This window comes from Vigna angularis, chromosome 3 (genome assembly GCF_016808095.1).
Source record: "Vigna angularis cultivar LongXiaoDou No.4 chromosome 3, ASM1680809v1, whole genome shotgun sequence".
Taxonomy (NCBI): Eukaryota; Viridiplantae; Streptophyta; class Magnoliopsida; order Fabales; family Fabaceae; genus Vigna; species Vigna angularis.
In genome coordinates this window covers 18,253,089-18,277,567 of record NC_068972.1, presented here as the reverse complement: position 1 = coordinate 18,277,567, position 24,479 = coordinate 18,253,089, and the positions used below count along the sequence as shown (strand labels likewise).

The following is a 24,479-nucleotide window of genomic DNA, read 5'->3' as shown; positions in this document are numbered from 1 at the left end:
TATTGATTAATGTGTGTGTATAAGGGAGGGGCGCTAAGAGGTTCCTAGACCAAATGGGTTCCTAGTTCTTTTTAATTTTTACTATTGGTTCCTAGCCCTTAGACAAAATCCTACCACTTCAACATAGATGACCTTATGAAGGAAATCATCTTCTATCTCCGTCGTTATTTAATTTTTTTGTTCTACTGAATCTTCGTAGACTGATGTTGCTAGTGTTGATGATTAAGGTCTTCTGGGCTTCGTAGGTTAATTAGCAATGTTTATGACAATACCAAATAGGGGAGGTTATCAAATGTTTAGTCTCAAGTATTTTGGCCGGCCATTCACAATCCGCCAAAAATGGGACATTACGGACTGAGTTGAACAGAAAATTTTAGCTCTTCCTAATTTTTTTTCATGTAATTTTATATATTTTTCAAATATACAAACTTAATTAAGTTTTGTGTAACTATGTACAAATTTCAATTCCCTCTCATTTCAGTTTTGGTTGATTTCATTTTCAAACATGTTATATCAGCACGTGAGTCAAAGAGTAGAATTATTTAGCATATTTAGAATCGAGTTGAAAATCTTTAACATAACACAGTACAGATACAATGAACATGTCGAAACCCTTTAAAGGTCATTGGAACCATTGTGTCCGTGTCACCAACTTTTTAGGTTTCGATAATTGTGTTGTTTGTTTCTGTTGTTGGGAGAGGATCTACTGAAACTGTTCATGTCTTCATCGTTCCGTTAATCACAAATTAATTAATTAATTAATTAAAAACGTCATTATTGTCCATTGGTGATGCAATACTATTCGTGAATCTACTCACTCTACAATCTGCATCAATGAAAAGGGAAAGAATTAAAAAATAAAGTGCAGAATAGAGAGTTAAAATTAATTATTGAAAGATTTTGCAGATAAATAATGAGCCACTTGCTTAAACCTTCATTAGGGCCTACTGTGGTCTATGCTCTTTTATTAATCCCCACTTGCGCATTACAATTTCCACTCTTTTCCTTCTTCATCATGCATCCAGATGCTTAGATACATGAATATATCAAATAAAAGGAACCACATACATAAATTAACACTATACATTTATATCAATTTACGTTATTCATTAACTTTACCTTTTCTTCTTATACGTTTATTTTGTTTGTAGCTTCAAGTTTTTTTTTTTAAAAAAACTAATTAGCATCTTGGTACATTGCATCACGCAGTATTAATTTCATGGTTTAACGGTGGTGACACATTTTTTTTATGGGTTGGGGCAACCCTTTTGCCTGTATTAATTATTTTTTTAATTTTTTTTATAAAAAAGGGTTTAACAAGATATTTTATCCTTCTCCTAGTTTGATAGTTAATGAATAAAAAATACATTAAAAGATTATTACATAGTTTCCCTAACTCTAATCCCAAATTAGTAACGATAAACAACACACGCCTGTTTAGAAACAATGCATACTAACTAATTTGGGAACATTTTCTCTTATTAGATAATTAATTAAAAGAACCTAGGGCAATCGAAATTGGGGTTTTAAAAAAAAACATTGAGTTAACCTAGGAAAGCCAGTGTTGGCCGCAACTTTTCCAAATCAGAATCACTTCATTAATTTAACTTTTCCGTCTCCCTTTTGACTCTAAATAATTTGCAGTTCAGTCAAGTTTTTAAACTAACAATAATTAAAGGTTGATGTCAAATGAAAGAGTAATTAAAGTTTTATTAATCTTTTTAAAATGTATTATTTTATCTGGTTTATCATTTTTAATTTTTAATGATTTTTGTCAACAAAATACCATTTTAAACATTTTTCACAAAACTTTCATTTCGCTTCTTTAATATATGAGGCACTATAATGAGAAAACAAACTGAGAACAAGAAGATACACTTACCAGAAAATTAATTAAAGAGTAGCGAAAACTACTAACAATATAATTTTTTTTTATGTAAACATATTAAAAATTGTGAATTGCGGAAGGACCAAAACTTAAACTAAACCATCCACAAAAAGTTAACTAAAAATGGTAGAAAGTCATAAAGTAAATAATATAATGCAAAATTTCCAGATGCGCACATTCACGTATCTTGGGCTTTCCGCAAATCGTTTGCTTTTGTCATATATTAACTAATTATTTAATTACTACGTGTCACAAATGAGAATATGCTAAACCCAACTTGTAATGTATGATTTGTTTAAAGATAATATCTGAAGCATTATAGTATAGGGTGGTAGACGATGATAACTTAGTAATAGCGCATGCTTCAATGAACATATAGGAGTGTCAGAATAAGAGTTGGGTGCAAGATTGTGGATACATACAAGGTATTGAGAAAATGCCCAGGTTGTTTCATCGTATTCATTTACCAACTTGTTGAACCTATTCACTACTGTCATTTTGCCTTTTTGAAATGAAAATTCAAATTGTGCACTTCGCCAGATTAACACCTAAACATGAATCATGCAATGCACCACCCAAATGAATGAATCTGGACACTCCACACAAACGCGCAGCCTCTCGTCATCATCACTTCATTTCAAATTGAATCCTTTCCAAAGTTCGAGAATAATGCATGTTTATATACATAATGCATGCACCTGAGTAATTCCCACTTTTTGATTTTCAAATTCACCCAGTTAGTGTATATATAGGTAACACCACCACTTCATAAATTGGTTGGTTGGCAATGACACCTAATTTGTCTCAACAAGGCTGCTATAACTTCAGTAAGACTCAGTCAAAAAGGTAATTGAAACTCATCTAACATTTCAGACTCTTTAGTCTTTACTGGCTACTGTATGTTTTGTCATAACTTTCAGATAATGGTTGTGGCGTTGACACGAAGAGAATCGAATTTCCAGGGTCTGCATTTCAAGCACACGATGGCGGGCCCAACCAACCGTCTGTATATATATCTACATGCATGTAAGTTCCTATTAATTAACCAACTTGAAGAGTTACTTCTAATTACTTGTTTTCATACCTTTCCTTAAACCCTGCTAAACTTTTTCTGCAAGATTCATATATACGAATGCGAGGTTGACCAAGTTTAATAATTTCATAATGTTTGTTTGTAGTCTGATTATGTTCTTGGCTTCTTGTTGTTGCGCCTGCTGTTAGAATTTAAGAAATCATTCTACTATATATATATGTCATAACTCGTATGCAGAAAACCTCGTACTAGTTAAATATTATAACAGAAATAACCTTTTCTTTTAATTATCATTTTTGTCTGCATATTATTCTTCTCTGTTATTGTTTTTGCCAGTTTTCTTTTTTCTTTTTTCTTTTCCTGTGTTTTTCAATTACTTTTGCACAAGATTTTAGGCATTCCCAAACATAGTGTGGTGACAGTTTTGCTTGTTGTAATCCTTAGGTTCTCCAACAAATGTAGTTTTATTTTTCTCTAACCGAGTCTCTCATACAGAGCGTCATAGAATAAAACTAAAGTATTAATATCCCTTTAAATGGAAATGCCAAACAAATGGCTCTTCAAGAGAAGAACAAGATCAGATTTGTAGATGGTAACCTTCTACTGCAAATCCTCTGTTTAATGCATGAGAGCGCAGTAAAAACATGTTGCTTTGTGCCTCCTAAATTTTTTTGTCGAAGGATATTAGTGAAAGTGAGATTTCTCATCTCCAATTGTTACATGTGGAGCGATTTACATGAAGAATTCAACCAACAAATTGAACTCATATCTTTTAGATTATAAAGGAACTTATGAGGTGTGTTAGGGTCTATCGATAAAGAGATTCGGAGACCCAATACCAAACGAAATCTGACCGAACCATGTGAACATAAAACAGTTCATACTTGTCATCGTAGTGGCATTCATCCCTTTCGTGATGGTAAATATTTGGAGTATGTACTCAAATTTCTTAGGGGCCAGAATGAAAGCTATAGTCGTATTTGAGGCTACATCTTCTTATTACAATCAATCCCTTCCAACAATCAATGTTTTTCTCTTGCATTCTCCAAAAGACAGAAACAAACTTGTCAGTAATTAGTGTTGGCTACGAAATGTTGCTGCCTATATACGTTGTTCAATTCGAGAAGCTAAGAGCAAAGAGTTTCAAGTAAGATAAGGTTTTGTGTGCTCACAAGTCGCAATGGACCATGGCTTACCACCATGTCACCGACTTGGTTAAACCCAAAATCATTGGCAATCCCTCTCTATAATATTGAGATGAGTTTGTTTATAATATTGAGATGAGTTTGTTGTCCATTTAAGTGTTATTCATCAATTAGTTAGATAATTGAATAATGATTCCTCCACTAAGTTACTTTTCATCAATTCTATGAAATTTAAGACCCATTCAACCTTACTATATTGTTTTAGTAAAGAAAGATTTGTTCTAGTTATATATTATAAATTGATTTAGTTGATATGAAATTTTTAATACATTATTTTATAACAAGATATATTATCATATCTAGCATAGAATTAAGAATACACAATAAATTCAAGTATTAACTATGATAAACTTTAAATGACTATAATACCTTATTAAAATAGTATAATTTAAATTTAACTCATGAGTTTAATAAAAAGATTTATTTTTATTTATATTATAAATTAATTTAATTATTAAAAAATTCAAAATCTCCAACATTCTAATCCATTTTTTCATTTTTGAGTCTAGCATTAAAAAATTAATTACCGTAACTTGAAATTTGTCAGAATGAATTTGGTATGCTGGTGGTGAAAAGTTCTCATAAATATGGTATTGTTATTTTGTTTTCCTGGACTTAAGTTGGTAGAGGTTGTTTATGAGATTGAGATAAATATAAATCTATTTACTAATTAGTAACCTTAGAAGAAACTAAGTTAAAAACTGTGTATGTTCTTCTTCTGAAAATTCTAATTTAAATAATAATAATACAATTTATATCACATCATATTAATTAATATTCTATAAATGATGTCCATACTTTTAGCATCGTCATTTTAACTTATGTCAAAGTAATAATGTTTTCTATTAGATGTGTCGGGTACAAACAAAAGTCTCACATAAAAAAAAGAAGAGTTGAACATAAATTTATATATGTGTCAAATACAAACAAAGTCTCACGTAAAAGAAAAGAAGAGTTAAACATAAATTTATATAGACAAAAATATCTTTATTGGTAAGAGATTTTTTAAGTAATATAAAAGCAATCCGTAAAAATTTAGTGCAAAACAAACAATATCTTACTGTATATCGAAACTCTCAACAATCTAAGTGTTTTTAGCCTTGCATCTTGTTTTATAGCCTACTCGAATAGCCAATGTTGTTGTAACGAGTCCAGCTCCTCTTACCTTAAAAGATTGAATCTTTCTTCGTACACATGTTCCACTGAAAGGAAAAGGGATCCACCATTCCGACACAAGAAAAAAAATAGTACGGCTTCATCGTACAGTGTTATACTGTAATTCTTGGATGATAAACGGGTGGGTCACGTGCGGCAGCCAGTATTTTGGTATGTTAATTAGGTCCGTATAGCATATTTGTTGTTTATGTGATTACAAGGGGTCGAAAGTTTTATTTTATTAGAGATAAAAATAATTTATAATATATAAATAAATGCAACTTTTATTTTATAAAAATTTTATGAGTTGAATTAGATTTAAAACTTATTTTTTAAACAGTAAACTAACATAAGGTATGAATTTGTCTTAAAATGTCTTTATAATTTATAATGTATTTAACAGAATGAATATTGTCCATATTTGTGTTACTCAAATTTATTTTTGAGAGAATATTTTATCGGTTTTTAATTTTGTTTTGAGAATTTTATTACTTGTTTTAATTATATATCTCTATTATGAAATTTTTATTGGATTTTGATTTAAATATTATAACTTATAAAATTATTAATATTACTTATTTTAAAAAGTAGGTTTACAAATTTATTATTGCTATTAATTTAATTAAATAAAAATACTAAAATCGGAATCTAGTATTTTATATGTTATAAATGAGAAAAAATTATAAAATAAATAATTTATTATGCAAGTTGACCCACAAACTTGCAAACCAAATGTTATATAAAATAGATAAGATATATTTATCCGTCTTTCTTGTATTTACTTTCCTTTTATATCTATAAAAGATGTATTTAATATAAGTATTTGTGAGATGTGTTTTAACTACATAAGTTAAGTATGTTACAGATTTATCAATATTTGGGAAGTCTGGACCCATACAAGTAATTCAGCCTTAATTAATACTTAAACTAGTAATATTAACATGTGGGATATTAATAAGCAATGTAGATGAGTCTTTATTGAGTGTGCGCAAGATTGTAAGCACATTACTTCATCAATCTCCCAAACCACCACATGCTCAACAATATCTATAAAGTAGGAGATTATCTCTTAAATATTTCCTTAGTTTAGATGCAAAGTATTCTGAATGAATTTGTTAATGCCACAAAATTAGTTCTTAAACACCAATTTGATAAATAGTTTATTATAAGGTGATGCCAGCAAGAGAGTGCGTCCAAAATGTCTAGACCAGTTAGATTCATGTACTCCAACTTGCTAATACTTTAGTTTTCTCTATTTTGTCGTATGTGAGACTTGTAAATTCATCAACACCATTCTTCAAACGAAATTGAATTCATCTATTTGTTGCCTTGATTGTGACTTCCACATACCATCTTAGTCTCAAGGTTGACAAAATAAATACCACCTTAACCTCATGTCATGTTGTAGTTTTAATTTTTGTTTAAAATTCTACTTCGACTAAAGATGAAACCAATTTAAAATATATAAATGGGTACAAATTTCATCTTATAAACCAGTAAAAATTAATTAGATTGAAAGTTCACTTCTTAATATAGTATCACAGTCATATTAGAATTTCCAATTTAGAGTATATAACTAAGTTATTTTGTAAAATGTTATCGTTAACCATTTAAGTCAGGAAAATTGTTAAGAAAAATATATTAAAGAAAGTAGAAGGTTGTCCAACCCTATTACACTTTACAAAGGAATTCTATTTTTCAAAGAAAAAAAAATTTGACGGAAAACAAATAAATAATAATATAACTCTATCAAGTCATTTCCTATTCCGAGTCAAAATAAATAAATTTTCCTGCCCTTTTTGTTCAGTGTCGGACTCGGAAAAGAAGCCTACTTTCTTCTCTCTCTTTCGTCTTCGTTCCGCCTCCTTTAAACCCTATATATCCTTCACACACAAAACACAACACCATTTATGTACTTTTCCCTCAAAACTATGTCAAATTAATGCTACTGTTTCTCCCATGTTTGTCTCACTTTTCACCTCTCCTTTTGGTAAAGCCAGGAAAATGTTCAGGAAAGATGATGGTGAACAACGGACACTGTCGGATATGAGGTATGCCTGTTTTCTTTCATTCCATTTTCATGGGTGAAAAGGAAAACTCTATATCGTCAGGCATTATTTCTGGGAATGGAATTACTTTGATCATCATAAAGATGATGCTAGCATTTCCTTGTATATTTGAGGAAATTTCTCCTACTGATTTAAATTATTGGAATTCTTATAAGCTGATTCACTGCATTTTTTGGGAATCGGTTCTTTGTGTTGCTTTTAACTTATATTGTTTAAAACTTACATTATCAACTTCAATTTTCTTCTGTTTTCTATTAATTTTTTATAAATTCCTTCAAATATTTACCATTTTTATTTCTGAGTAAAATCTTAGTATATATGATAATGTTTAATTCAGGAAGCTAGTGTAATATATATCATAATCTTACAGTGTTCAACCCTATCGCCTCATTCCTATTTTCCTTAATATAATGGGACCAGAATAAGCATGCACAAGAATTGTTTTTAATAGGAAAACAATAAATTTATTGCAGCCAAATTCAGCATGAGTTGAATATATTGCATCTTGAAAATCTTCCAAAATCATGAGACCAGGATAAGAACAAGACAAAGTGTAGACATTGCATCTTGAACATCTTCCATATCGTGTGAAGTTGTATATCACCCCACACTGCTGTTGATAAGTACAATGAATAATTGTGATCTATTTTGTTTTTCTGGATACATGTATACACAAATAGTCCTGTTCATGGTGAATTTAGATGAACACCCTTTAATTTTTTCCTATTGCACTGATGTCTTTTATTCAATTTTTATTTAATATCACCTCAATGTGATGTCTTTGCTACTCATTTTTAGTTTCAGACAATTTACATTACAGCCTGTTTGATCTGAGAAAACAGTTTGTTTCAGTCTTCTGTTTTCACAAATAATTAAATATAAAAAAAAACATTTTAAGATTTGTACAAGGTAAACAAGATATTTAGTCCATTATGGACACTAAGGTTGTACTTTGCTATAACTCTGGATAGCCAAATCAAATGATTTTGTGTGAAGTTTGGGGTTTTGTTATTTTATGTTCTTGGAAGTGCAATGAAAGGAATATTGTTGGCAGGTGTTGTATAATTTCATGCTTTACTGGTATTTCTGGCATGTTTAGTTGAAGTGTTTATCGGAAATGATTAATCTCAAATGTGTATTATTCTGTAACAAGATTTTAATTTCTTCAAGTAGCTTAGGACTGTCAAGTTTCCTATATATATGTTACATTTGATGTATTCAATGAATTTGAGCTCTTTTCTTTATATTTGTTGCCTTTTAATTATACTTTTGTTCTTGCCCATATATTGAAAAGCTTTTCTGTTTACTGTGGTTTTAAAATCCTCACTTTCTTGGACTTACAACAGATGAGACGTATTTGAAAAAAGCCAGATGTGAGATATGCAACAAATCATTGGTAAATTACTCAACTATCTGATTAAAATCTTATCATATGTGAGGTTCTGTGGTTTTATATGAGGTAATATGTTATATATTTAGGAAGAACCTTTATCTAAGATGTTAAACTTATGTCAAGATAAGTTTGATGAGGAATAAAAATTTTCTGAAGAGGTCTTTTTTATTTTGTTGGATTATGGATATCTTGTAAAACTGATATGTTGGACATGGTTTTCAGATTTGTTTTCAGATTTGTGTCACTCCTACAGATTGTATTAGGTAACATCTTTGATTTTTTTTTTAGCATGGATATTCTTGTCTACTACTGAATAAATCTTCTGGACTATAAAAGCAATCCAAGACTATGTTGGTATAAGCATTTAGCGAGTAATGTAATAAACTTTTAGAGTTGCTATATGTATGGCCCCTAGATATATCTAAAGTTTTAGTGAAATTGATCTTTGAATCAATTCAAAAACTGAATGAGTTTAATCATACTACATAAGAGAGGGAAAGTAAAATTTCTCGGTACCAAAACTCAGAATATTTTAGGATATCGTAGAATTTCTCATAAAGTTCTTCAATATAGCATAACTTGAGAACTTTTATTTGAAAATATTGCTAAAATTGTGAAGCTGGAATGTCAAGAAAATGAACCTGTTATGGATGATGATGGACAATGGTTGGTGCAAGAATGGATTCATAGCAGTTCAACTTGAAACCTAGATGCACTTGTAACCGCATAAACTCGTTCGGGAGAGAGGATATTGATTCAGGTTCATCTAAAGAGAGTACAATACATACACAGGTCATGCTGGAAATTGATGTTGTGAAAAGGGAAAATACAGTCACAGGTTTAGTCGAAGAAGCTAGGGCTTTCACTTTGATCTGATATGCTTAAAAGATGCTCTAAATATTCAACTCCCAGATCCTCTAACACGAGCAAAGATGGTGTTGGATCCTCTGATGGGTGTTTCCCTTTACACTTTTTAGCTTGAGATGACACTTTTCTTAGGATGCAGTGTCTCTCCTTGAGTGCAAGAGCAGGAGAAGAACCAGAGAAGCAGGTGTATTGGATCTCTTGCAAAGATTCTTTGACCCTTTTGACTGGAAAATTGAGGACAGCATTGTGGCCTCTCATGGAGAATGCAGCTTGGTCATAAGCCAAAGCAGCAGCTTCTGCACTCTCAAAGGTTCCAAGCCAAACCCTTGTTCCATTCCTTGTTGTGTCTCTTATCTCTGCAGAGTCAGAAGTAAATGAATGATAATAAGTGTATGATCTCATATTATACTCACTACATTGTCCTTTAGAGATTGAGTCAATATCTATTTGTGTATGAAAATTATGAGGATCTTTATGTGAAATACTCTTTAGACATTTGATGATTAAGTGTGATATGTAAATTGTTAACAAATGTATTGTCTTTATAATTAGAATTTAAAAGTAATGATATGATTTAAATTTTCTTTAGCTTATCCTATGTGTTCTTTATTCTGGTTGTTGTGGTCGAGTATGTGCAGATGTTTAGTGTTTTGCATAAGTAAATATTGTTACATTTTGTATAGAATAGTTTTGTTTTGTTTTTAAATACTATTTTAAAAATTCTTGAACCTTAGATAATATATCTAATTTTGATACGTATGTTTAATACTTGATAATTTAGATAATGGACAAATCTATTATAGTTGGATCCTGACATAACTCATTCTTCAAGTAATCCAATTTGTTTTTATTGTTTTGTGAGTAATGATTAGAGTCAAAATAATTTGAGAAACACAAGTGTATATATATATATATATATATATATATATATATATATATATATATATATATGACATAGTGAGATTCTAGTAAGCTTTAAGTATAAGTTTAATATTGAGGTAAGGTACTTTTGAATGATTGATTTTTTATTGACCTTTCTAAGAAACACATCTAACTTGAACATTAGAGTGTTTTTTTTTGCAGATAAACTATTTCAACACTAATTAGTGAAAGAAATTGAGAGAGAAGTGCGCAAACATGTATTATTGATTGGAGCATCGAACTCAGCATCGACCCTATTCGACAGAAACAATATATATATATATATATATATATATATATATATATATATATATATATATATATATATATATATATATATATATATATATATATATATATATATATATATATATATATATATATATATATATATATATATATATATATATATATATATATATATATATATATATATATATATATATATATATATATATATATATATATGAAGTCATTAGGTGTGAACAATTATATATTTCTGTTATTTTTAAACGTTGGATTCACTTCACAATCCTTTTCATAACATACCAAGAATATGAAGTCATTAGGTGTGAATTCATTTTGATTTAACATTCACTTCACAATTCCATTAAAAGTGTTGGGTATCGAAGTGTGAGTCCAAGTCCCACATTGGTTAGAAATGAGAAAGTAGAACAGTATATAAAGATGAAGGACTCATTAACCCATTGCCTTAAGGTTTTTGGTAGAAAGTGGTGTCGATTCATTATATAGTTGGCTCCAATGTTATCAGTGTTTGTGTAATCCACATTGAACCTCCTCCACGATAGACCCAACAGTGATAATTGATGGTTTTGAACTGAGAAATAAAGTAGCATAGAAACAATGTGAACAATTTTTCTATTCGAGAATATTGAATCATTTATATTTTTTTTAAGATTATGGTGGATTTAGGATGATAACGGGATAGAGTAAATATATGTTTGATTGTATTTGTATTTCACATAAAAATTCATAATCATGTTCTCATTTTTATTGATATAGTATTTGTGTCTTATTCGCATTTTGATATAAAAAGAATACACATTTTTTTTTCAATATCAAATTTGAAAAAAAAAATTATAATTACGTAAATGTCAAATAACAAAAACAATTATACATAGTTGAAATAATATAACTTAATAAAAATAATATAATTTAATAAAATCAAGGTTTATGTTTCCTGCAATATAATTTATCATTTGAACAAAAACACATCGAAAAAGAGAATAAAAAAAATATACAGTAAGAAAAAATAAAACTAAATAAATAACCAAAATAAAATAAAAATATACTTTTTAAGTTAGAACATAATATTCATCTTCTCTTTAATTTAAAAAATAAAATATTACTTATCTTTATACACATTATATTTCAAATCAATAAAATAACAAGATATTACCCATCTTTATATTCATATCACATATCAAACCAATACAGTATTAAGATTGAATTCATACGATATTATTCATACAAACTACGAATTTATTTATATTCCCAAACTATTGAACTACACTCAATTAAATATTAAGATCTTTTGCGAATAATGGAAACCAAAATAAAAAACTGTATTAAAAAGAAAACTAATATAAATCCCCTAACAGCATAATAACTCATCAATAATTTATTTATTCAAACTAGACTAGAACTGTTTTAACAGCTTCTAAGGGACGTGGATTTGGCAACAAAAGAAATATAACATTACTTTTACCTTTTTTTCTCAATTTTCGATTTTTTATTTTTCATATAAATAAATGAATATATATAATATTATTTTCATAAAAGTAAATATTTTATCATAAAATACTATTGTTATATCATAAAATTAATTTTCTTAATTTCTACAATAATAATAGTGATATGCAACATGAAAAATAAATTCTTACATTATTTTGACAATAATATAATTACTCAAGTCCTATAAGTAATAAAATACATTTAAAAAACATCATATAGAAGATTATTATGTTATTTCATTATTAGTTCAAATAAAGTAAAGTAATGCTTAGACATCCATTCTCAAAATTGTTAATTAACATAAATTAATAATTAATTTAAAAAATAAATTAATATTTTTTAAGAAACTACCAATGAATTATGAAAAGGTTCTTATGATTAAATTTACGAAATGGATTTATAAATTGCTAATCTCAATTGTTTTAATTCATCAGTAATTTACGTCAGTAATATCTTTTGAAAGATATATTTGTATCAGTAATTTTTTTAATGTGTGATTATTGGCCATTTGATATCACACTCAATCTCCCAAAAAATACAATAATAACAGGTAACATCATGTGTAACTTTAGCATTTTAGTATTCATTCATGCATATATAGAAACTTATAGATTAAAGGACAGATATTGAGCTAAAATCATATTTTCATTTATTTTTAATATCTTTTGTACATTTTAGTATAGATAAAAAAGGCTTATCAATATAAAGCAAATCAAATTTTTTTAGGGAATATTAACTCAATTTTCACTCTTATATATTCATAATGTCACATATTTTTATTACTTGAGAATTGGACACATGTTTAGGGGTGAAACTCTCTTCTGTCTCCATCTATGATTAATGAATAATTCTCATAGTATGGCTTCTTTGCTTTTCATCTGGAAATATCTATGTTCTTTTCTAACAAAAACAATGTGAATTTCGAAAGTTAAAATTATGCCTCTTATAAATATTTATTGTAATATCCCAAAATTTTCTTATCTTTAACTAAAAGCATAATATGGTATTTACAAAAATAAGAGATTTTTGAAACTAAACTTTCTATTCTCCACCTTAGCTCCACCATTTTCAAACACTTGCTCATACCATTAAAATGATTATTGCAGAAGAGAAAACAAATACACAAATAGACAAAAATAGCAAGAGTAAGCTAATATTGTAAAAAGAATCAAATCATGCAATTATAATTCAACATACAATAGAGATTCAAACTGAAAACTCAAAGGATGCATAGAAACTAAATGAAACCTACATGCAATAGGTATAAGAAAAGACCAAGGAAAATGGTTAAAAACTCAACTTACTCAAATGGAGGAAGTGATCGGTCTATATTGAAGAGCGCGCCGCAAGGATCAACCATACGATCTCGGTTCTTCAATTAGAGGAGTAGGAAAGAAGAACCCTTAGAGAGAAGTCAAATAACTCTAAAAAAGTGGTTTCTAGATAAATAGTGTGTTTTTAAATAATAAAACTAGTTTATGACGAAACTATTTACATTAAAATAATTTAATATTAAAATATCGAGTCTTAATATTTTTAAACTAATGTTACCTCTAAACTATTATTTTCTAAGTTTTTAAAATGTTTGGTTGTTGTTTTCTATGTATACTTCTAATATAATACACATAAAATAACCTTTATATATGAAATTTTAACGTGGTAGTATTTTTTATATATAATTTTCTTTTGCCAATAATAAATAAATTCAAATAAAATTATATTGTCATAATTAGTTAAATTTAATTATTATTTAATTAAAGCATTTTGTTTTCATTTGATTATGAAGAAGAATAATAGAAAAGGAAAAAACAAATTCCATTGAATGAAAACACTAAAGGAATAATGTATGAAAGGCAAAAGGATTAATAAAATTGTTTTTATTTATGAAAAGATAAACCGATTCTCTAGAAATTAAAAAAAGGAATAATGTACAAAAATTACTTTAAAAAATATTATGTTTTTTTAAAATAAAATTTAAATAGTTAATTCTTTCTATTTATACTTAAATAGTAAAATATTTATATTTGATTTTTTCATACTACTTTGACTTTTGGAATTATAAGATTTATTTAATAGTAAAAATTGAGAGGGAAGGTAAGAGATGTTGTGAGTTCTAAAAAAAATACTACTTTTACTTTAAAATAATTTACTATATTCTTTAAGATAGTAAATGAAATTATTTATATTATCTTAAAGTGTCTCCAGGTCAAACATGAGTAAAGTCCATGACAACATTGAAATAGTAAGAAATGTCGTGAAATACAACCTATATGCTGAATAATTGGATATAACTTTCCTCTTGAAGTGATAATAAAATATCATTATGTCAAATTCTGATATGTCATTGAAAAATAGAAAGGGAATTTGCATTGGTGCAGAGTTGTATTATTCGTAACAGTTTTGTTTTTTCTGTGTCAGTTGGTACGACATTAAAAAATGGTAACACTATTGTAAAGAAGTATAAATTCACCGACACTATAATTTTTTTAATATAAAATTATTTTTTATATTAATTTATTGTTTGATGCAAAGACACCACATTTTGTATCATTTGAATTTATAATAAATATTAACCAATATAAAAAGTTATTTTTAACATTGTGTAAAAGGTTTATACATGTAATATCCGGCATATTTATCAATATTATTAACTATTATTTTCTTAACCATGAAAGGGAAAACACTTTTCTTTTTTTCTATCAACACCTAGTATTGATTCCCATAAACGCAATTCTGTTTTGGACTAGCTTTATATATATATATATATATATATATATATATATATATATATATATATATATATATATATATATATATATATATATATATATAAAGTGTGGTAATCACTAATTTAAAAAAAAGTAAAGTCAATAATTGAAAGCTAGATTGTGATGGTTCTTGACCAAATTAGTCGTGAATCTAGAATTTTTCAGCTTTCAAAATGAACATTTATTTTACTATTATTTTGGTAAAGTCGCAACGGTTTTAACTTATGATGTTTGGCGGGCTGGCGGCGGAACGAGCGTTTTGATTAATTTAACTTTTTTTTTTAAAAATCAGTAATATAGTTTGAACAAGATTTGATCTTCTACTGCATATACCTTTGGTCCAAACCTTTAGGAACACATCGGTCAAAGTGAGCTTTAAATTTTGATCACTCTTAATTCATAGTTCAAACAAAATTAATTAAATTTGGTTGAAAGTTTTTAGCTGGATAAGGTTTGATGTCAACCAAAAACCAATCAAATTTAATATTAAGGTTTAAATATTCTTTGTATTTTTATTAATTTTGTTTAATACGAGACTTACCTTTTTTTTATGTTTAATATGATTTTAATTTTGGTAAATTATGTTCAACTTAGTTCTTTTTTATGATGTTATCTAAATTGTTAATGACATAATGTATATGTTGGTAGTGTTTGAATGAATTGTTCGATTTTTTTCTTACATGTCACGTCCAACAAAGTATACACATTGCCACATCATATCTTTAACTTTCCAACTCATTAGAAACTCTAACTACCACTATCAGTCATCGCGTTATACATGTTTTCTTAGATTCAAGTGGTGACATCCCTACTTCTCTTCAGTTGGTGAAACTATGTTCCCCTTCAAGTAGCGTGATTGCACATTACCCCCTTATTGTCTTTATTTTTTGTTCCATTTTCTTTCATGTTTTAGTTCATGTCTTGTTTATTTTTGCTTCAACTATTTTGTTGAGAGGGAGAGTTTTCTCAAGTTCTTCCACCTTGAAGGAAGTATGGTAAAGTGTGTTTTCTTTTATGATGAACTTATTAATGTTCTTTCTTAAGTGATTAAATTGTTAGATTACGTTAGATTCTAGAAAAATTTCATGTAAGATAAGTTCTCGGTTGGATAGAAGAGCTAATATAATCTTAGGTTTAAAACTGAATAAATCTAATGTTGTGTCACTATTTTAATCGATTAAGTATATCCTTTAATCGATTAAATCTATGATCAAAGTTTAATCGATTAAGATAATAACATAATCTATTAAAATATGTCAAAGGCACACCAGATATTTGCTCTTTGTTTTAATCGATTAAGAAATTAATCTAATCAATTAAAAAAATGTGTAGAGCTTAATCAATTATGAAAATAACATAATCGATTAAATGTATCAGTTATGTATCCTTTCTTTCTCTCTCTCTGTCTCTCTATATATATATATATATATATATATATATATATATATATATGTATGTATGTATTATGTATGTATGTATGTATGTGTGTGTGTGTGTGCTAACCCATTTTCAGATATATAGAACATTCTGATTTTGACTAAATTGAAGCAAAAACACGTCTAAAGAACAATCTTGGAAGCATCAACCACAATTTTGAAGACATTAAAGGTCTCCAAGGATTCAAGAAGGGAAATGTGATCAACCTAGAAATCTGTTGTGCTTATAATTGTAAAATCTGCAATTGTTGGTGCACCCAGGTTCTACAAACTATGTAATCTTTGTGTTTGTCTTAGTTTGGTAGGCAAACCTTTAAGAGAGTGTGAGTATAGCCTCTCTAGGTTAGACTTTTTGTGTATTAGAGGGTTGTGAGGATACATTGAGAGATTCTTGTATTCTTGACTGATAAAGGCTAGTGAATTCCCTCCAACTTAAGTTTTTGGAGGATGACTAGACGTAGACTCAGTTGAGAGTCAAACTAATATAGATTTATTGTGTTCTTTTGCTTTGATTCTGCATTTTACTTTATTGGTCAAAAAATATTTTGAGGACAAACACTAAGAACTTAAATTTTTTAAAGATTGTTAAAATCTGATTCCAATTCACCCCCTCTTGGGATAGAGATATAGGTCTTTACATTTTAACAATTAACATCAAAGCTGGTTAATCGTGAGATAATTGATTAAAAAAGGTTATGTATGACTAATATATCTCAAACATTTTCAGAAGGGGCCTCCATAAACATATCACCTATGTTTGCTGGAGAAAATTATCCTTTTTAGAAAATTAGAATGAAGATTTTCTTGAAAAATTAGAATGAAGATTATTTTGGAATCAATGGACAAAGGTGTATGAGATGCTATTGTCAATAAACCTTTTCAACCTTCAAAGATTTAAAATGGAAAAACAATGCCTAAGGAGTTCTCACAATGGACACCTGATTAAAATAAAATAGCACATTAGTGTTAAGAAAAAAATCGTCTACAAGACTTATATGTCTAAATGCTCTCATATATTTTGAAGTTTAATCAAATAACATTAAAAGAAATGAGAATCTAAAAGATGTTATAACTAGAATAATATAAAGATAGCATAAACATAAGTGTTAGAATCAAAATCCTTAATCATCTAGAAACATAGAAAAGCCTTAGGAAAACACATTAGAACTAAACGAGACGCAACACCAAACGACTTCCAAGTCAAAGCGTCTATGAGAGTTATGCTAAAAGCGTAAGCTATACTGTACAAAATGGTAATCAATTAAACTCTCAAGAATGTTAAAGTGTTGAGACAATGTTTTGGCTAAACCCTTTAAGATTCTCAAGAAAAAAATTCCAAAAGCATGTAGAAAACAAACTTTGTTAAACACTTTAGCTAAAGAAAGAAAAATCTCAAAAAGCTTTTAGAAATAGACTAGATGATACCATGAGCTAAACCTTTCACTTCATCCAACGATGAAGCTCTAATTTAACGCTTGGTATCTTAGAGAAAAAACTTAAAATGATAAACGCTACCTCAACAGTAGAAAATGTAAAAAACACTTTGTTGTTTTGAACAAACATTAAATGTCATTAAATTCTCAACATTCAAAAATAACAAAAGTGATAAGAGAAAAGATATATTTGCTACATGCACATCTACTCTATTATATGCAGATAACCTACTATACGCATCCACCTACTCTATTTGATATATATCAGTGGACGTTAGAGGCAAAGAAGACATTCACAGAATGTTCTCACCATCAGAAGTCATGCCAGAAAAATAATACAACCTACTTCTATCAAAGTATTGAAAAAGCAAGGATACTCTAACAAGTTGACTTTAACCAACGGTTGCTTCACACGACAAGACAGAGAAGACATAAGATTCAAGACAAGAGAGAAGAGAGAGAGAAACCTATTGAGTTCGTAGATTGTATTGTATTGAACATATATCCTTTATGTGAGAGTAATCGTTTAACGACTTGTAAGCAATCAGTTGATTGCAATTCTGAAGAGAATTAAAACACTTGTTGTATAACTCAGGCGAGTTAAGGATAACTAAGCATCATATTAAAGTGATACCAGGATTGTCTAGTAGAAACCAAGAGTGGGTGAAACTTAACCAGACAGTGTATTAGGGGTGATACTAGGAGCGTCTAGGGATACCAAGAGTGGTGAAGAATACTGCACAACCAGGAGTGGGTGAAACTCAACTAGACGGTGTATCAGGGGTGATACCAAGAGCGTCTAGGAATGCAAGAGTGATGAAGAATACTGCACAACCAGAAATGAGTGAAACTCAACTATGCACCGTATCAAAGTGATACGAGTATTGTCTAGGGATATTAGGAATGGTGAGAATACTAAGTTCTAATATCGTTGAAGATTATAGTGGAACCCTTTAAGGTTAGAAAAGACTGAACGTAGCTTAGTTGGAGTGAACCAGTATAAAAATATTTGTACATTTACTATTTAATTCTATCTCAATGTTTCTCTTATAAAACCTACAATTGCATTTTCATTTTAATATAATTAATTATATTTATGGTAATTGATTATCAACTTAAGATCATTATTACTCGACAGTCTATGAATTTTCTCAATTCAACATCTCAAAATAAATTAAATATTATTTCTTAATGTACCTTTAGATAGTCTTAGAATCTTTTATCAAGAAGAGAACACATATTAGCAATGTTTACATAATAAAACATGCATATGAATATCTCAAATTAAATATTTTGTTGTTATAAAATATGTTTTAAAAAATCATGTTATCATCAAAACTTTTTTAAAAAAATATGTAGGACTTAGATCATCTAGATGGGTTATGAGATGTTAGGTCGTTTTGGATCAAAAACAAAGACCAACTTGGTAACTTTTATAAAATTAACAAAGTTGATAGTTTGTTATGAAATTCCAATAAGATATAAATACTATTATGGGACACTTGATAAAACTCTAAGGAACCTCATGAAACTAGATTATCATACTTATCTTTGGTGTAAAAGTCATTAATACAGGTGGAGATTTCAAATAAATTTTACAGTTATTCCCGAAGGAAGTCGTTCTAAAATTGTTTATGCAATTAACACATCATATATCTTTGTGACCATTGCCAAGTATTAGGACAAAATACTACGTTACTAAATAAATATGTGTTTACTAAAGAACTAAGACAAAATAAGTGCATCAAAGGTCAAAGAATTTTCACAGCGGATTCTAGACATTAAAAATTGAAAAAACATTAGGTTAAAATGATGGCCAAGGTTCTATTTATATTTTAGAAAACTTTTTAATAATAAACTGTGAAGATTGTGTAGGTACCATTATTGAAGATTTAGGGTTAGAATTTACTGTGGTCGGGCTGAGAAAAAATAACTTAACTGTACTAAGTGTATTGTTTTATATTAAAAAAACTAATACATTTTAACCAAAAACTATTTATACTATTATCTAGTTCAAGTTAGAAAAATTTAACTTATAATATTTTCAGTGCAGTTTGTGGACTTAACTGAAATTTTGTTCTTTTGCTTTTTGTTGACCCTATTCTCCTCTCTCTCACCACTTGTTTAATTGATTTCTGCTTCGATTTAGCTGCATGGCTCCAGATAAACATGGATGATTTGACACTAATGTTTTATATTCAATTTTGAGTTTTGATTTCATAATTGACATCAGTTTGTAGATAATTTTTACATGATTGATGTGAAATTTTAATTTTGATTAAATAATCATTTATCCAATAAAATGTTGTATTTGTATATATATAAGTTTTATAAAAGTTGGTAAAAAAAAATATATACACGTGAGCAATATAAATGTTAGTTGAGATGGTAAAGGAAGTGTTATAAAAAGTATTATGAAATAGTGTTAATTTAAAAGTTTTGTTTTATGAATTACCTGAAGAACTTTTGCAGTGGAGAGCTGCGTTACTTTTGGTCTAATTTCATAAATTAATTGAAATGGTGATAACTAACTTAACCTGATTTGTTAAAAATTATGGTAATATATGATCACTGTACACACGTTAACTTGAGTAAAACCCACACTACAGAAACTTGAGTAAAACCCACAATATAGAAACTCGCAGTACACAAACTCGTATTACAGAGAAGACTACCCGATGTAAGTTCAGTTATTAGTTAATTAATATAGGTTCAGATTTTTAAAACTGAACTGTTAAACAGTACAGTTAGTTGTTACAATAAATAGTTCAGTTTTCTTTAATTTATTAAAAATATAATTAATTATAGTTTAGTACAGTTCAATTAATTATGTTTAACCCTAATGTTGAGTTATTTTAGCGTTAAACGAATAACTATCTTCATGATTCCAGGTATTTCATTAAGAAAATTCTTTGAATGCAAAATTAGTATTGACTCTAGAGATAGTTTTTTGTTATTATAAAAAAAATTGAATTCCATTATTTTTGTTTTCTAGTTTTTTCATTTTTATTTTAATTAAATTGTTTTATTTTAATTAATTAAATATTTATATAAATATTTGAAGTAATTATATTTATTTGGAATTAAATAATTTAGTTTGTAAATATTTAATATTTATTTTAATTTTTTTTAATTTTATAGAATTTTTTAATTTTTTATTTGTAATAATATATTAATGAATTAGTTATATTTATTAATTTTTTTGTTTTGAATTATTTAATGTATTATTTTTTTTATACTTTTTACACACCAATTTTATTTTAATATCAATTAATACTTTTCATATAAATTAAAAAAATTCATACAATTTATTTTATAAAAAAATTTAAGAAAATGAAAAACTAATAGAATAAATTAAACATTTATAATTAAATTATAAAATCAATAAAATAATATAATAAATTTAAAAATAAAACTCCAAAATAATAATACTTAAATTGAATGATGACGAAATTTAAAAAATAAAACACCAAAATTTAGGTTTATTGTCAAATGAATTATATAATATGGATATTGACATAAAAAAATTAATTATGAGTACAACTAATTTGTAAACCGTGAAAGATTGGATAGGTTTTATTCATAACATAATATAATTTTTTTATTTTTAGCATAAGCCAAGTATAATGGAGGTTTTTTGTGAGAGAATTTATGCTAAAATTATTTAATATATTTATTATACAAATATAGAAAAGATTGATAAATTGATGTAAATCATGCCTAATAAAAAATCATATATTTTCATTTTCCCACATGACAAGATCGAATTTTAAAATCTGATTTTTCTTTTATTGGATATACCTGATGAAGAAAGAATTGGATTTTGATATTCAATTTTAATTTTTTCAAATTTTTATATTCGGTACATATATTTTTTTAAATTTGATTTGTTCTTATTTGGATATCGATATTTGATTTTCACTTCATATCGAAATTCGATTTATGAAATTCGATAAAAGAAAAATTAGATTTTGATATTTATCAGATTTCGATATTCAATTACTTGTTCATCAAATTTTAATATCCGACTACAAAATGAAAGTTTTATTATAAATTTATGTACCTATTTAATGCAAGAATCTTAAAAAGAAAAACACTCTTTATTCTAACCACTAACACAACACTAATACTCTAGCAGTCTCAAACACGAATAATCTCTCGAAAAATCTCTCTCAATCTCTTTAAAGAAAGGAAGGAATCTCTCTCAATGGAAGGAGATGAAGAAATGAAACGGGATGCAGAGATGAAAATGAAAACTAAAGTATATATTTAACGCTGATTCATTCAATACATCATTGAAATTCTTCGATAAAAAAATTTTAAGTCACAATAACCTCATTAATTATGAGGACATTTCTAGAAATTAGGGGTGCAGGTAAAACAGATGAAACCCCTAATATTTTCTAGGTTTAATTGCTTCCTTTGTCCCCAGTTTGGTTGAATTGTGTCAAATTCATCCTCATTTTTTAAAAAGTTTCATTGTCGTCCTCACGTGGTGTAAAAGTGTCAATTGAATCCAAACATAGAAAAAATTTGTGTCAATGTAGTCATCTCCGTTAAATACACACTAACGGTGTTAAGTGGCTGATTATTTGGCACTGACGTGTCAATGACGTGGCACTTAGAGGGTTACTTAGCAACTGAAACACGCATTACGATGACGCTGGTCGCGCTCTTCCTCACCGCCACCAAGCTCGCCGGAGCTCTCTTTACTCTCACCGTTGCCAAAAGTGGTAGCTTTTGTTCATGATTTGCCCATACAGAAACGATGAAGTGAACATTTGGTGAAGGGAATAAATTTCTTGCATCAATATATCAATAAATTAGAATTGTTGGATGAAATGGACAGTACAGTTCACATTTTGGTGTTGCCAGTCCGATGATATAATTTTGTTTGTAGCATCGAATTCACCAAATGCATCAAGACAATTAACAAAACAGAACCTTGAAACCTTCTTCATTGAAGTCTTGTTTCCCCACCAGACCTAGCGAGCAGCCACGACAGAACATCGTTTCTGACAATCTCAACATTTTCATCGGTCTCTCCGAACAGCAAGGAATGCATCATCCCGTCGTAAACCTTGATGGTCTTATCGAGGGTCCTGGCTTCGCGGTACAACTCCCTACTCACATCGGGGTCGGTGACAGCATCGGCGCTGCCGTGCAAGACAATGAAAGGAAGGTTGACATCAGAGAGCCTCTGATTGAGGAAGTCGGTAACCCTTAAAAGTTCGACGACGGTGCCCAACCTCGGCTTTCCGCGATACCTCAAAGGGTTCATGTTGGCGATGAGTTTCTTGCGGGGAACCTTGACGGACTTGAAGAGGAGATCGGGGGTGGGGACGATGGGGAGAGTGGGGAAGAATCTGGCGAGGAAGGTGAGGATCTGGGGAATGGGCCATCTGGGTCTGACGCTGTCGGAGATTTTGCACATGGGGGCGACTAAAACGGCGCCGTTGAAGGGTTCCGGGGAGAGGAAGTGAATGAGGAGGCAGATGGCGGCGCCCATGGACTCGCCGAAGAGAAAAGAGGGGAGGTGTTGGAATTGGGGGTTTTGTTGTTTGATAGAGTTGAAGAAGGAGAGGCAATCGTCTGCGACGAGGTTTACGGAGGGGACGAAGAGAGCTCCAGGACACTGAGTATATTTTAATCCGAGCTCTCTTTGTCGGAAGTTTCGTCGATAGGGGAGCGGAATCGGCGAAGGTTGTTCTTGCGGAAGCGGGAGTAGGAGAAGGCGTTGGCGGCAACGGTGAGAGTAAAGAGAGCTCCGGCGAGCTTGGTGGCAGTGAGGAAGAACGCGACCAGCGTCATCGTAATGCGTGTTTCAGTTGCTAAGTAACCCTCTAAGTGCCACGTCATTGACACGTTAGTGCCAAATTATCAGCCACTTAACACCGTTAGTGTGTATTTAACGGAGATGACTACATTGACACAAATTTTTTCTATGTTTGGATTCATTTGACACTTTTACACCACGTGAGGACGACAATGAAACTTTTTTAAAAATGAGGATGAATTTGACACAATTCAACCAAACTGGGGACAAAGGAAGCAATTAAACCTATTTTCTAACACAATTCAAGGTTATAGGCCTAGATCCAATGTTTGACCCAAAATGCAAGCCCAATAAACATTCAGGGTTAAAAATGGAAATATCGCAGGGGCATCTTCTTCGTGCACATCCATAGTTTCAACCAGCACTCCCGTAAGTTTTAAAATTTTAAATTCAATTTTTAGTTTTGGATTTTCACTTTTAGTTTCGGATTGTTCAATTTGAAAACTTTTGAAAGATACTCAGAATAAAAAAAATTTATTTAATAATGTATAATTTAAAATAAAAATATAAAAATTATTTTTTAAATTGTACAATTTAAAATAAAATATATATTTTGTATATTTTAAATTGCAGAGTCCAAATAAAAAAAATATGTTTCAAAATACAATTTTTTTTATTTCACATTGTATAATCTGAATTTTTTACAAAACTGAATATATTTGACTGGATTTTTTTTCACGCAATTTAAGAAAATTGGAATGCTTGTATAAAACTAAATAA

At 28.9% G+C, this 24,479-nt stretch overlaps 1 protein-coding gene and 1 long non-coding RNA gene across 2 annotated transcripts; one reads left to right on the top strand and one right to left on the bottom strand.

Moving 5' to 3' along the window:
* The first annotated feature begins 7,074 nt into the window (after positions 1-7,074).
* On the top strand, positions 7,075-10,118 carry LOC128196001 (uncharacterized). Its single transcript, XR_008248029.1, has 2 exons — positions 7,075-7,332; positions 8,697-10,118. It is a non-coding gene; the product is annotated as an uncharacterized LOC128196001 (long non-coding RNA).
* A 12,485-nt stretch (positions 10,119-22,603) lies between these two features.
* LOC128195804 (caffeoylshikimate esterase-like) lies at positions 22,604-23,741 on the bottom strand (the record flags this gene model as incomplete). The annotated part of the gene is made up of 1 exon (XM_052874482.1): positions 22,604-23,741. A coding segment is annotated over one exon (861 nt), but the record flags the coding sequence as incomplete, so codon positions are not given.
* Positions 23,742-24,479: the final 738 nt, after the last annotated feature.